Source organism: Schistocerca americana, chromosome 3 (genome assembly GCF_021461395.2).
Source record: "Schistocerca americana isolate TAMUIC-IGC-003095 chromosome 3, iqSchAmer2.1, whole genome shotgun sequence".
NCBI lineage: Eukaryota > Metazoa > Arthropoda > Insecta > Orthoptera > Acrididae > Schistocerca > Schistocerca americana.
The window spans coordinates 299,548,282-299,564,371 of NC_060121.1; the positions used below are offsets into that span (position 1 = coordinate 299,548,282).

Below are 16,090 nucleotides of genomic sequence, written 5' to 3' on the forward strand. Positions count from 1 at the left end.
AGACGGGGGAGCAGACGGGGGAGCAGACGGGGGAGCAGACGGGGGAGCAGACGGGGGAGCAGACGGGGGAGCAGACGGGGGAGCAGACGGGGGAGCAGACGGGGGAGCAGAGGGGGGATCAGAGAGGGGAGAGGCAGGGGGAGCAGAGGCAGGGGGAGAGGGGGAGCAGAGGGAGGGGGAGATATGGGGATCAGAGGGGGGAGCAGAAGGGGGTGCAGAGGGGGGATCAGAGGGGGGAGAGGGGGATCAGAGGGGGGAGAGGGGGAGCAGAGGGGGGAGAGGGAGTGGGAGGGCAGAGACGGTGAGAGGAGAAAGGGGGAGACGGTGAGAGGGGGGAGGTGAGAGAGGGGCAGGGGAGAGGGGGGAGGTGGGAGAGGGGGGAGGTGGGAGAGGGGGGAGGTGGGAGAGGGGGGAGGTGGGAGAGGGGGAGAGGTGGGAGAGGTGGGAGAGGGGGAGAGGTGGGAGGTGGGAGGGGGTGGAGGGGAGAGTGGGGGAGGGGAGGGAAGAGAGGGAGAGCGGAGAGATGGGGAGGGGAGAGAGGGGGAGGGGAGAGAGGGGGAGGGGGAGAGGGGGAGGGGGGAGAGAGGCGGAGGGGAGAGAGGCGGAGGGGAGAGAGGGGGGTGGGGAGAGAGGGGGTGGGGAGAGAGGGGGTGGGGAGAGAGGGGGTGGGGAGAGAGGGGGTGGGGAGAGAGGGGGTGGGGAGAGAGGGGGTGGGGAGAGAGGGGGTGGGGAGAGAGGGGGTGGGGAGAGAGGGGGTGGGGAGAGAGGGGGTGGGGAGAGAGGGGGTGGGGAGAGAGGGGGTGGGGAGAGAGGGTGAGGGGAGAGAGGTGGAGGGGGGAGGGGAGAGAGGTGGAGGGGGGAGGGGAGAGAGGTGGAGGGGGGAGGGGAGAGAGGGTGAGGGGAGAGAGGGTGAGGGGAGAGAGGGTGAGGGGAGAGAGGGTGAGGGGAGAGAGGGTGAGGGGAGAGAGGGTGAGGGGAGAGAGGGTGAGGGGAGAGAGGGTGAGGGGAGAGAGGGTGAGGGGTGAGGGGAGAGAGGGTGAGGGGAGAGAGGTGGAGGGGTGAGGGGAGAGAGGGTGAGGGGAGAGAGGTGGTGGGGAGAGGGAAAGGAGGAGAGGTGGATGGGGAGAGTGAGAGGGGTATGGGGAGGGGGAGAGTGAGAGGGGTATGGGGAGGGGGAGAGTGAGAGGGGTATGGGGAGGGGGAGAGTGAGAGGGGAGAGTGAGAGGGGAGAGTGAGAGGGGAGAGTGAGAGGGGGATGGGGAGGGGGAGAGTGAGAGGGGGATGGGGAGGGGGAGGGGGATGGGGAGGGGGAGAGTGAGAGGGGGATGGGGAGGGGGAGAGAGAGAGGGGAGAGTGAGAGGGGAGAGTGAGAGGGGAGAGTGAGAGGGGAGAGTGAGAGGGGAGAGTGAGAGGGGATAGTGAGAGGGGATAGTGAGAGGGGATAGTGAGAGGGGATAGTGAGAGGGGGAGGGGGAGAGAGAGATACATTTTTTTTGTTGGTCCTATTCCTCCTCTCCAAGGAACAACTATGGTGACAGTACATGTTATTACCTAGCCCACACGATCAATTAATTGCTTTTAATATTATTGGGGATCTCTGTAAGTTTTGAAAAGAATAATCATATGCATTTTTTCTCCTTCACTGATTGCTGATTAATATCTGCACTGGATTATCATATGAATACCCTACCTCAACAGTTCACATGTTGTATGCATTCACTCTCTGAGGAAACTACACAACTGACCAAAGCACTGTATTAATCATATTCACACCAGCATTTGCATTATTTTGTCAACCATCTGTAATAGCAACACAGACTGTGAAGTTAAAATTTATATAATGATATGGGAATCCCTGTGATTTGCTAGTATAATAAGCAGACTACACACACATCTCTCCATAACAGCTCCAAATATAATTTATTCTTTTATATGTGTACAATGTATGTGCATGAGGAGCTGTAAACAGATACAATACCACAAAAGCATAAATACATCACTATAATACGAAGTCAATGAATCAGTCACAAAATATCCCAAATTGAATCTCACATTCTAAAGAACATATTACAGTTTTACCCCTTTGTTGTAAAATATCAACCATTTACAAAAACAAGATGTTAGAATGCAAGCTGAAGAACCACACAAGGCAGTTTAGAAAACACAGGTGTTATATTAGAAGGAAAAAATTTCACACTGCATTCTGACATCACAAATCAAGAAGAATATAGAAATAGGATAAAGGGTATGTTGTACTCTCCCTGAAGCAAATAGCATGCAACGTACACTGGGCGGTCTACGCAGCAACGAAATACCCACTTTCGCCATCTGCGCTTGGATGCCCTTTGCCTGGAGTGCTTTCACAGCAGCCTCTGCTGATGCAGGTGATTCAAAATCCACAAACCCATAACCTGCAATCAAGTTCAGAGCAGACACAATTATTCTTTTTGTCCCTGACACATTTAAGATTTACACAAGAACATTAAACTTGTTAACACAATGGCAGGCAGACAAATTCTTCCACATTTCACCATTGTCTTGAAATTTCCCCTAAAAGGAAAAACTAATTTGCCCTCATGAAAATTTTATTTCCATTTAAAAAGGCCAAACTCAGAATTGCCACTCTGTCAGAGGTCCCTAATTGTGGCAGTTTATATTACTAGTAAAACAGAAGTCTCCATACCACACGATATATTTTACACCCACTACACTGATGGATGGTGCACAAGCTAAGGCAATATTCAAATGAATTTAGATTAAGTGTTGTACATACTTATTGTGCAAAGACAGTTTCTAGGTATAACACTATATGAAACATTTATCAGTTACATGTATTTTAGTTTGAATTTAATACACTCTACTACTAGAAAATGATTAAACATATACTAAAGGATGTACAAACCTTGAGTTTTCTTTAATGTAACAACTGATGAAAATGTTAGATTTGTATAAAAATTAGTACCATCTTATACCTAGTAACAGATTTTCCACAGCAGAGTGAAGCAGATGCAACTTAATACATATAATGAAATACCAAAAATTATTTAATAAAATAATAAAAGGAAGAAGAGGAAAAAAATTTCATTAACTTCTGAAAAACCATTACTGAAAGAATTTAATAACTATTTGTGAACTGCAGTATACAGGAATGGCTGTGAATTGCTCATCAGAATACAGTTAGGAATGAATCAGCAAATTAACTCTCACCACTCTAGCACACCTTAGCTTGCCCCTGTACAAAAATTTTTAATTGCTACGAACAATACTTTATAAAATGCTCTCAGTCCTGAGATTACTCAGATAACTGACACAAGATGTATTATTGTGTATCCAGAAGGCTGAAGATTCAATTTTACTGCACAATATTTTGGTGACTGACCTAGCTGCTTTCAGCAAGTACTGTAAGCAATGACCTCAAACTTGTTGACTGCATGTACTCCAACCTCAGTATTTTGGATCTTACATTTATTCCCAGTGCTGGTCATGTTGAATTTACACTACATCCAATATACTTCATACTAATCAAAAAAGGCTGGAAGTATAATATGTACCCAAAAATAACCAGAATACCATTGCCGTGGGTGGAGCTTGTGTAGTATACATTTCTGTCACTACATGTGTTTAGCGCAACTCAGCCAGTTCAGTGCTGTCTCTGTTGTCAACCTGGCTTGTTCTGTTGATCTTCAGTGATTGTTTTTGCTAGCACTGCTTTGTTCTTGTTTCATTTTTTATTATGGCAAATGTAAGTGAACAATGTGCAGTGTGAAATTTTGTTTTCTACTCGATAAAAATATTGTTGAAACTGTTTTAATGTTGTAAACTGTTTACCAAGATGACGCTATGGGAAAAACTCAAGTATACGAGTGGTTTGCTAGATTTAAAAATGGCAATATGTCGATTGATGACAAAACTCGTTCTGGACATCACTCAACTGCCTGAATTGATGAAAATATTGAAAAAATTCAAGAGCTTGTGATCACAGACCATCGAAAGACAATTTATCAACTATCAGAGACTGCGCAACAGTGTTCGTCAAAAAAGACCCTATTTGTGACACACAGGAGACTGGTTCCTGCACAACGACAACACATCTACACACAAGCCATATCCGTTAGACAGTTTGTGGCTAAAAAACACCATGGTTCCACAGCCCCACTCGCTGTACTTGCCTGACCAGGCTTCGTGTGACACTTTCTTATTTCCTCACAAGAAAAGGGGCATGAAAGGACACTGATTTGACAACACTGAAGAAGTCAAGAAACAGTGGAAGCACCAGTGGAACTAATGCATTAGCTCAATGGAGAGTATTTTGAAGGGGATAAGGTTGTTTTGTAAACAATTTGAAAATATATAGCTTTTAAAAAAGAATACCTATTTTTTTGGACATCCTTTTGTAATTTAATTTTACCCATTGCTGTCAGTGTTCCTTCCATAACTGTATAACTTTTGTAAAATAAGGAACTTCCACCTTCGGTCACAACTGTTATTTTATTGAAATGCACGATGCATTTCGAGCCTTGGAGGCTCACCTGCAGGTGCTTTCACAGTCTACATTGGTTTACTTTCCAGATTTAAATTAATTCTAGTCCTGATAAGATCAAAATGAAGTGGCACATTGTGAATATAAGATTACAAAACCAATACCAATGGAAAAATAACATGCTGTTTCCAGTGGTGGATACAGCTTTTGAAGCACAGTACCAGTAAAAAGGTTTATGTACATATATACACTTTTCATTCTACAGGACTTTTATAAACCCAAGTCAAAACAAGTCACAGAATTTCAAATGTAAAGATGCTGCATTTCTACAAATACAAACGTGTTGTTATTTCAAAGATGATACAAACTATTAAATTATTAATTATACAGGATATCATTTACAAAACAAATGTTTGTGAATATGTCACATGTTGATTATGTTATCAAATGGTTGCAATATTAAGTATTTGTTTCTTTAGGAAAATATAAACTTTTAAAATTACTGAAAAACCTGGGGCTACTAAGCTGTTTGCTCATTCAATATGTTTTCAGAAGATTTTTCTTTGTGTAATATTATTTCTAATTGTTCTCATAGATCAAGTTTTTACCATGGTTTTCTGTGGGGAGTACAGGCTGCTGTGACTGTCACCTAGTCTGTGTCTGTTAAGGTACATTTGGTTAGCCATTGTGGATTTGGTGAAGTGATAAAGTCTAAAAGCATCAGTGTGTTCTTTGTAATGTGTGGAAAGCTCTAACTACAACAACTTAAAAAAACTTCATAGCAAATACAAAGAAAGATGCTGATATGGCCAACATGAACCATAATGAACAGATTGACTTAGCACACGATATTAATGAAATTATTAAGCAAAACTCAACTAACATTATGCTACTGTTGTTAAGGTGGATAAGGGAAATTCCACTGTTGTCCTTTACAGAAAGGATTACCTTACTTGAATTCAATTTTTTTCTCAATAAACAACATTACTGAATTGAAACATGACCCAACCACTAAATTGTAGAAAAAAATAATGAAAATGCTTAGCCAATGTAGCTTTCCTGCTGTCTGATAGACAAGTAGAAAGGTGCATATTAATGAACCCCACTGGCCCCAAACTTAGAGCACAACCAAAGACACACAAGCCTAACTCTCCAGTTAGACCAATTATCGACTGCAAGTATACAAACTTTCCCAACAATTAAATAATATCCTCTGGCAATTTTACGCTTTTGAAACAACATACCCGATAAAAAATACACCTGAGTTAACAACACTCATCAAAGATGTAAAAATATCTACAGATTTGCCTCATTTGACATTGTTAATTTATTCACAGACGTATCGGTCTGGGAGACAATTGAAACTATCAGAAAAAACCTTATCAAATACAAAAACTAACCATACCACATATTTCAGAATTGGTTAGACTGGTTGAACAAGTACTATCCCATAACTGCTTCTCTTAATGACAAAGTCTACCAACAGAGAAAAGGCTTAGCTAAAGATAGCAAACATCAAGCCTGTTGGCTCTTCATCAACCACTTGGGAAAGAATAAATTTGCTGAAAACTTAATTTGTTACAGAAGATATGTGGATGGCACTCTTCTCCTATTTGATTGAAAAGAGCTTCTCACATTACTCAATTCACTCCACAATAAATCAAGTTTGCAGCTGAACATGAAACCAATTGATCCATAAATTTCTTAGATTTCACAATTGTTAACAAACAACAAAGACAGATTTTTACATTTAACCGAAACCAGCCTACACTGACATCACAATACACAAATCATCACAACTATGCTGTATTTCAATCCATGTTCAGGAGGACACACACATTACCTTTGAACCCCACAGCATTAATACAAGAAATTGATACATTCAAAGCTATTTCAATAAATAATAGATATTCAGAAAAATCAGTTGACAAACTATCCAACAAAATACAGGCCAACATCATAAATAAAAACATTGTAGGAAAAAAAATGGTTCAAATGGCTCTGAGCACTATGGGACTCAACTTCTGAGATCATTAGTCCCCTAGAACTTAGAACTAACTAAACCTAACTAACCTAAGGACATCACACACATCCACGCCCGAGGCAGGATTCGAACCTGTGACCGTAGCGGTCTCGCGGTTCCAGACTGCAGTGCCTAGAGCCACACGGCCACTTCGGCCGGCTGTAGGAAAAACTGACAACACATTTCTTCACAAGCATTCCCTATTTTGGCACAGCCTCACACAAAATTAATAATATATTTAGAAACAACAATATTAAAATAGCATTCCCCACAAACAACAAATTTTAACACCACTTACCTCACACAGCAAACACAAACACCCAAGCAACAGAACATAATGGAATATATAAATAACAATGTAAAAGCTGCCCTGCATTTTACAACAGCGAAACAGGAAGAATTTTCCACACGTTACAAAGAAACACTGATGCTTTGAGACTTAAGCACCTTGAAAGAACCATAATGGGCAATCACATGTACCTTAACAGATAAAGATTAGGTAAAATTCACAACAGCCTAACTGTGCTCCGCACAGAACGTCATGCTAAAAACTTTATCTACAAGAACAATTAGAAATAATGTTACACAAAGAAAAATCTTCAGAAAAAATGATGGATGAACAAACAGTTTAGCAGCCACAGTTTTTTCAGTGGTTTTAAAACTTTATTTTTCCCTAAAGAAACAAATACTTAATAGGACAGCCATAACATAATTCACATTTGACATATTCACAAAGATTTATTTTTTGTTGATTTTCTCTTGTAATTATGTTTACTTAATCCAGTAACCATCACTTGAATTCAACACCATTACCAGAGCACTTGGAAGCGAAGGGTTTCTACTGCATGCTTCGCTTCTCTGTATGTGCTTCTTTGGTTCAGTTCACGTAGTGTGCGAAAGAAACATCTGTGTGGAAAGAATGTAGTGTGACGGTAGTGCCATTCTGTGTATTGTACGTGTGTATTTTCTGTAATATGTTTATCAGCAGTAACAGTGTGTGTGTGTGTGTGTGTGTTTGTTTGTTTTAATTCAATCACTCACCCATGTCCATGTGTCAATACTCACTGCACACACAAAAACTACACCAAGTTATGTGCCAATGCACAGGTGTAGTAAGCATGTTTGAATTTGATGAAAAAAGAACACGAGGTACAAGACCTGATGAAGATGATGCAGCTGACATTTTACCTTAGCTGACAACAAAGGAAAGAATTCCGAATAATGGGACCATCTGTGAAGGTCGATCACCTGCGCAGAAATAACTATTTCACATGGTCAATTCAATTCATATTTGTTCACTGATACAACATCGTGAGGCATGGGATGCCATAGAACCCAGATTTGCAACCTGTTACCATCAGTTGGACATAGAGAAAAAGGAGAAAAATGAGAGGGCCTCGTCCATCATTCTACCTAGAGACTCTATAACTAGCAAAGGAAGTGTGAGAGACGTTGGAAAAAATACGCTGCAACAACAGCCTACTTAACACTATGTGCAAGATGAGGGAGTTAGTAATTATGAAGAAAGAAGATAATATAACTACAAATGACTATGTAATGCGGATATAAGCTGCCAACAGAAGTGAAGCAACGGGGTTTTACCTTTAATGACAAACCAGGTGCAGGCTTCATGCTTCTTGGACTGCCTCTGGAGAAGTATGAAGGCCTCATTAGAAGTTCAGAAAAAAAATGAAGACAGATTAACCACAGATCTCATCATCAACAGACCAGAATTAGAAGAGAAGTGCCTGGAACCAGATTCGAAGTCTACTAAGAGCCGAGAGGAAGCCAAAGCATATGCAACACAAGGTGGAGGTCATAAATAATACAACTTTTGCCAGTGCCATTACAAACACTGTAAACAAAACCAAGAAGATGAGAAGAACACAGCCAGCAGAAACAGACTGTATTTCTCCTGTGGTGAACCATTTCACATTGTTAAGGAGTGCCCATATTTCCATGGAAAACAAGAGGGGGGGGGGGGGGGAGTGCACTAAGACAGCAGAATGTTCCCAAGAAATCAGCGTACAGGGCAAGTGGGTGCAAATTCAACAGTGCTAAGAATTATCCAAACTGTGAACACTCAAGTGCAAGTGCAAAGAAAGATGATGAAACAGTGGCCATGACAGTGACCAAAAGTGGAGAACGTAGAAAGTGCTGGTGGAAAGCTGTGGGTTCTAGATTCATATGACTGGTCACCAAGAGATATTACAGGACTTAGAGCAGAGAAACTTTGGAGAAGTGAAAGTGCCTGATTGGAAAGTACTTCAGTTACTGGCAGAGGAAGTGTCACGAAGGTAGAAAAGTCACGTGGGGGTGCATAAATCCTGTTAACAGATGTGCTTCTGATGAAACAACTGGATGGGAATCTGCTGTTTGTTAAACAAGTTGAAAAGAAAGGAATGAGCATTAGTTCAAAAAAATGGTGATGGCAATGTGTCTATAGGTGATAAGGAAGTGCTGAGAGGAAAATTATCAGGCAGTGATATCTATGTAATGCACTGTGAATATTATAAAGCAAACAACAATACAATGATGCTCCACAATGACAAAACACATCAAACGGTGGAAAATACAGCAACAGCCACCAAACAGACAGAAATTTTGTGGCGCCAAAGACTTGGACACAGAGAAGCTTCACCCAAAATATGTGGAGTCACTAAGTATAAAGAAAAATGTAAAAAGTGTGTGTGTGTGTGTGTGTGTGTGTGTGTGTGTGTGTGTGTGTGTGTGTGTGTAAGGAGAAACGAAAAGAGGGCCTTCCAAACCAAGCCAAACTACTACTGAAAATGTTCTAGAACTGATACATGGTGATGTGTGTTATATTAGGCAGACCACCTTAAGTGGAGCACATTACTATGCTACTTACCTGGGTTATCACTCAAGTTATTCCATAGTGAAAGGGCTAAAGTGAAAAAGTGATATGTGTGACTCTGTTGTAGAGTTTAAGGGATGTACAAGAGTTAGAGACAGGGAGAAAACTGCTGAGTTTCCAATTGCAAAATGGGACTGAGTACATCAATAGCAAATCTGAACAATTGTGCAAGGATGAGGGCATATTATACTGGAAAAGCACAGTTTACTCTCCCTGTCCAATAGAAAATCTGAGCACCTGAATCAAACACTTACATCCATTGTGAAGTGTCTAATATTCCTAGATGGTTTGCCCAATACCTTTAGGGGAAAAGCTCTGATGTTTGCCTGATACATCCAAAATACATGCTCAGCAAGATCCCTTGGTGGAAAAAACATGTATGAAGTCTGGAAGCAGAAAGAACTTATGAAATAAGGCTTTAAAATGATCAAAGTGTTTGGTTGCACAGTCTGGAGAAGCATATTGACATCTAACAAACTTGGAGAATGGGCAGAAGAATGTGTTTATTTTTGAGTAGAAGCAGGATCAAAAGGATATTGTCTGTGGAATCCTGGACAAAGAAAAATCCTTTCGAAAAGAGGTGTCATCTTTGATGAGAAAGTATTCCCTTTGAAAACTCCAGTAAACAAAGAACTAACTTTTCCAGGGGAAGTAATCAGACAGTAACAGCTGATTCACAGAGCAATGAGGTGACAGCAGACAATGCCAATATGATGCAGCTGAGCTTTCCTGATCTATCAAGAGATGATGACAGTAGACCACCAAGGAGTGCAGAACCTGTAGCAGATGATATGGTTGAGTCAACAGCTGCCTGAGGAGATGGGAACAAATCTGAGATTGGAGAAGAAGATGGAAACCATACTGAAGGCAGTGCAGTTACCAGCAGTGGAGGAGTGGGATGCCAAGTTGGAAAGTGAAATTTCTGGTGCAAATAGTGAAGTAGGGTTATGATAGTCATCTGGTGAAAACCGTGCAGTTCATGTCTCTTTTCTTTTGCTACCACGTGTAAAGTGAAAACAACTAATCCAACATCAGCAGAAGAGGCTTTAGCCTCAGTTCACAGGAACAAGTGGTCTACAGTCATGGAGTTGGAGATGAGTAGTCTAAAATGCAATAGTACATGGCAACTTCTTGACAAATCAAAAGCTGATTGTGTTATAGGAATTGAGTGAGTGTTTACTACAAAGTGAAATCAGAGAAGGTGAGATTACTAAATTTAAAGCTATGCTAGTAGCTTTGGGTTACAACAAGATATTTGGAGTACATTACTGGGAAAGCTACAGCCCAGTAATGAGATGAAGTGGCTTGAGGATTTTGATAGCAATTGCAGTACTTGGGGGATGGAAAATCAAACAAGTTGATGTAGAAACTGTTTATCTCAATATCCCCATAAATGGCAGCATTTTAATGGAGCAACCACAATTGTTTAGTGTGGGGAATAAAGCGTTTTTATTGAATAAGAGTTTGTATGTGGCTTCACCAAGCAGGTAAGGATTAGAACATTTTTTTCTGCTCTGTGATGAAAAAGTTAGGTTTGAAATAATGTGAATAGGGTCATTGTATATTCTTCTATAAACATTTGGTCATTGGGGTTCATGCTGGTGGTGATGCTGTAGTAGATGAGGAAGAGAGGATTGAAAAATTCAAGGGTTTTGAAATCTCACATTAGCATTAAAGAAATGCACAACATCTTGTTTATTTAATGACTTAACATTGAGCAGTCTGAAGGGCAGGTGAAATGAAACCAAACTACTTACATTGCGCAGACACAGAGAATTTAAAATGTGTGACTGCAAGGGCATAGCTACACCATGTAATGACAACCAATTTGGTGAAGACAAGAATTACAGGCTATTTGACCAGAAATAGTAGTAAACGGTAGTGGGTTGTTTGTTGTGTATATCTATATGTACTTCTAAAAACAAAGATGATGTGACTTACCAAGCAAAAGTGCTGGCAGGTCGATACACACACAAACAAACACAAACATACACACAAAATTCAAGCTTTCGCAACAAACGGTTGCTTCATCAGGAAAGAGGGAAGGAGAGGGAAAGACGAAAGAATGTGGGTTTTAAGGGAGAGGGTAAGGAGTCATTCCAATCCCGGGAGTGGAAAGACTTACCTTAGTGGGAAAAAAGAACAGGTATACACTTGCACACACACACATATCCATCCGCACGACACAGACACAAGCAGACATTTGGATGGACATTTGCAGATGGATATGTGCGTGTATGCGAGTGTATACCTGTCCTTTTTTCCCCCCTAAGGTAAGTCTTTCCGCTCCCGGGATTGGAATGACTCCTTACCCTCTCCCTTAAAACCCACATCCTTTCGTCTTTCCCTCTCCTTCCCTCTTTCCTGATGAAGCAACTGTCTGTTGCGAAAGCTTGAATTTTGTGTGTATGTTTGTATTTGTTTGTGTGTCTATCGACCTGCCAGCACTTTTGTTTGGTAAGTCACATCATCTTTGTTTTTAGACATATTTTTCCCACGTGGAATGTTTCCCTCTATTATATATCTATATGTACTTCGCCTGATACTGCCTTCATTGCAGGAAGGTTGTGTCAGTTCAATTTTAAATGAACTGTTTCTGATTGGGCCAGAGTAAAATGGGTGTTTCGTTACACGCAGCAAACTAAAGATTTGAGGCTATGTTTCAGTGTCAATTGTTCTGATCCTAGAGCATTCAGTGATGCTGACTGGGCAAATGACCCAGCCGATAGCAAATCTGTAGCAGAGTACACAATTTTGTTAGCTGGAAGAGTAAAAGGCAATCCATTGTAGCCACCTCCACAGTACAAGCCAAATACATTTCAATGTTCAAAACATATAAGGAGATGGAATGGTTTGTAGATATTTTAAATTAGATTAAGTGTTCTGTATTTGTTAGACTACCCCTGCAGGCAAATACTGACAATACAGGTACCACTGAGATTACCAACAAAAAGTAGGTGTCAGAGTGCACTATCATAAAGTCCGGCAGACTATCTTGGATGGTTTTCTTAAGTTTAAGTAAATGTCAAGTAATGACAACATTGCAGACATCTTAACTGAAGGTCTTACCAGTATTAAAACTAAGAGATTCAGAGACATGTCAGGTTTAAATTAAGTATCAATTCATGTTGGATGACTACCTGCCTGTTAAGTTGTGTCTCATTTTTGTTCTTATGTATAATAATGTATAATTGCAATTTGAAACTGATAAGTTATTCTCTTGTGATGCCCACTGAGGGAAGTGTTGCAATTATGTTTACTTAATGCAGTGACCATTGCCAGAGCACTCAGATACCGAGGGTTTCTAGTGTATGCTTGTGCTCTCTGTATGGATTGTCTGGTTATATATGGAAACATTCCATGTGGGAAAAATATATCTAAAAACAAAGATGCTGTAACTTACCAAACGAAAGCGTTGGTATGTTGATAGAGACAATAACTAACAAACACACACACACACACACACACACACACACACACACACACACACACACACACATTTCAAGCTTTCGCAACCCACGGTTGCTTCATCAGGAAAGAGGGAATGAGAGGGAAAGACGAAAGGAAGTGGGTTTTAAGGGACAGGGTAACGAGTCATTCCAATTCCGGGAGCGGAAAGAGTTACCTTAGGGGGAAAAAGGGACAGGTACACACACACACACACACACACACACACACACACACACACACCTTGACAATAGTACGTAGGAAGAAGTTAAAGTTGTAGCGCTGGACGCCAGGCGTGGCCGAAGGGTCAGCCGAGGCGGCAGTCAAACTGTTGGGCAGCGGCGCTTGATAAGAAAGCAAACAGCCAGCAGATACAAATGAAGGTCTGTGTAGGGACTCATGATAAGCAATCAATTAAGAAGTACCAACAGAAAGCATTCTTGGCTAGAGAGAGAGGTCTGGGAGTGGAGAGAGAAAGAAAGAGGGCCCTTGGTGGGGACAGCGCTACGTCATGAGGAGCCAATGACGGGCTCAGGACGCGGTGTGTGACCATATAGGGAGAGGCGCCTCTATCCCTCCACTCAGCCTCTGAAGAACAATAGCAATAACAATGCTTTAACAATACCAAATAAGGATAAGTTGCCTTCGACGCTATGTCATGCCAAGTGCTGGCGGGGTTGAAGGGGAAATGCTAATAAAAGCCGAGAGCACGCTGCTCTGAGTGTCTTGTCTTGTCTTGTCTTGTCTTGTCGTCTTCTTGTCGAGTAGTTAGAGAGTGGTAGCAGCAGCCGACATGGGCTGAGGAACAGGCTGTAGGCAGGCAGCCGGAGATAGTCGCTGAAGAGCGTTATGGCGTAGCCGTGGGACTCCAACGTAGGGTGCTAGGAAATATTGCAGAGCTTCTAGTAGGCAGTCGGAACGGTGGAGTCAGTCACCGTCTCTGTATTAGACTTGGCCTTCCTGTGAATGCAATCACCACGCAGTTAGAGTGAGCTGTATTCATTCAGAATAAACTGCAATTTGTTAAAGTTATCAAGACTTTAATTCTACCCCTTCCTAGCCTCGTACCTTCACACCAGGGATTTCTAAATCTTAGCCAGATCAAAAAGTCTCCCTCTCACTAAGGTCAACCGGCTAAATCCCATCCACAAACCGTGCCGCTCAATCCCTCACAATACCCATGCTTGGGACGCGACATAAATAAAACTTCTGTTGCCAGGTGCGGTGTTATCACAAAGGCGCATAGGCAAATAGGAGGTAGGAGAAATTAGATTTTGCTACAGCGACTGTGGCAATTGGCAGGAAGTTGTGGCAACTTGCAACTTTCAGAATTAGTAGCACCAGTACGTCAGAGTCCAGAAAGGTAGTCCTTGCGCGTGCAGGGCAACACAGGACAGTGGCAGCACGACGCGGAGCGACGAGGCACAGAGGTGCCTGAGCAGCCAGTGTTCGAGTCCAAGGGTCCGGGCCGTGCAGCAGCAGAAGCGGCAGCAGCCGTAGCAACGGCAGCTGAGGAGAGTGACCGGGTCGGCACAGCACAGCAGAGCGGTGGGTAGCGCATTGCAGCAGCACGGGCGCAGAGACGGCGCGGAGCAGCGCGGGCGCAGAGACGGCGCGGAGCAGCGCGGGCACAAAGAGAGCGTGGAACAGCGCGGGACAACACGGATCGACAGAGCACACGGCGCACCACAAGAGAAGCGGCACGTGTAAAACTGTCTTAAGAATATTGTATCTTTGTTGTGTAAAGTGTTAACTTAGTTAAGATGCGCCAAACTAATGAAGTTGCGTCATCCTCCACTAATGGTAAGATGTCAGTGAAAGAAGCCCTATGTATTGTTTCAAAAGTGTTCGAAGGGAATATGAAGGATTTAAGGGAATTTATCGAAAATGTAGATGCGGCATTTGAATTAGTAAAGCCAGAGGAACATGAAACGTTATTGAAGTTTGTTAAAGCAAAGATAACCGGTGAGGCCAGGTTGAGATTGCAGGTGCGTGAACGCACAGGTACGTGGCAAGAGGTGAAACGCGTTTCAGAAGAAAACTATGCGAGTAAGCGTACCATAGACTACTATGCATGTAAGATTTTCCAAGCAAGACAGGGACAAGGGGAACTAATAGCAATGTGGGCAAGCCGAATAGATGAAATGCAGAGAGATTTTCAAGAAGCAATAAACAGAGTTATGGCCAGAGAAAACTTGAAGGGTGCGATAGAACTGGTTGATTCCTTAGGAAGAGCATGCGTTATACAGGGTTTAAGTAATGATAGAATACAAACAATAGTGAGAAGCAGAGGCGATGAAATTACGTTGGCAGCAGCAGTGGAGTTGGCACTGCAGGAAGAGAGTGCGATATTGTCCATGAAAGAGCGGGGACTAGCCCCGAGGGTAACGTACACTCGAAATAAGGAAGCAGTAAAAAACACGAGAGAAATTAAAGAGTTGAAATGTTTCAATTGTGGGTTGAGAGGCCACATAGCAAGCAAGTGTAGGAAAAACAGGCCAGAGCGTAGAGTACGGGCAATGATGGCAAAGAGTTTACAAACTTTTGCTATGCGTGTGACAAGCCGGGACACACAGACATGGAATGCCGGGTGCGGTTAAGACAAGTTCACCCGATAGATGTAAGGGAATTCAGAAGAAATCACAGAGAAACCAATGGAGTGTTACGAGAGTGGAGATGCCCACAGTGTAATTTACCAGGGAACTGCGGAGTTCCGTGTACGAGAGCAAAAGATGTTGCATGTTTTGAGTGTAAGCGGCAGAGCCACTACACGAAAGATTGCCACGAAGGGTGCTGGCACGCCTGGAGAAAAGGCAGGGTGCCAGTATCGAGTAAAACAGGAAATGTGGTACAGGGAAACTAAGAGGCGGCAAGGCCGCGCAGTCGGGCCTTGTTGCGATAGGTAAACCCACAGTGAGGGTAATCGACTGTGCAACAGAAAACGACGTGGTAGTATTGTACTGCATAGAGTTAAAGAAGTATTTGAAGCTACTAATAGACACAGGAGCACAATTGTGTTTGCTAAAGAGGACGAGTATTCCAGTAAAGAGTATGCTTGGAATCAATGAAGCAGAAAGGCTTCGGTTAAAAGGTGTAACGAGTGAAGCCGTTAGCACAACAGGCACGGTACAAATACACTTAAGTATAGACGGATGTGAAAAGGTGAGACAGAAATTTCACGTGTACGGTAGAGGTCTAGACATTCTGTATGACGGACTGATAGGAAGAAATTTCTTAACAGAGCATAGAGTCAAGCTGGACTATG

At 42.5% G+C, this 16,090-nt stretch overlaps 1 protein-coding gene across 2 annotated transcripts in view; it reads right to left on the reverse strand.

Moving 5' to 3' along the window:
- LOC124607020 (protein alan shepard) overlaps positions 1-16,090 on the reverse strand; it is a 417,851-nt gene that overhangs the window by 103,594 nt on the left and 298,167 nt on the right. The window contains exon 5 of one of the 2 annotated variants that reach the window (XM_047139180.1): positions 2,320-2,411. In XM_047139180.1, the coding sequence (XP_046995136.1) occupies positions 2,320-2,411 (92 nt within the window). Of the gene's footprint in view, positions 1-2,286; positions 2,412-16,090 lie in introns of both variants that reach the window. The other variant, XM_047139179.1, reaches the window with a different exon arrangement.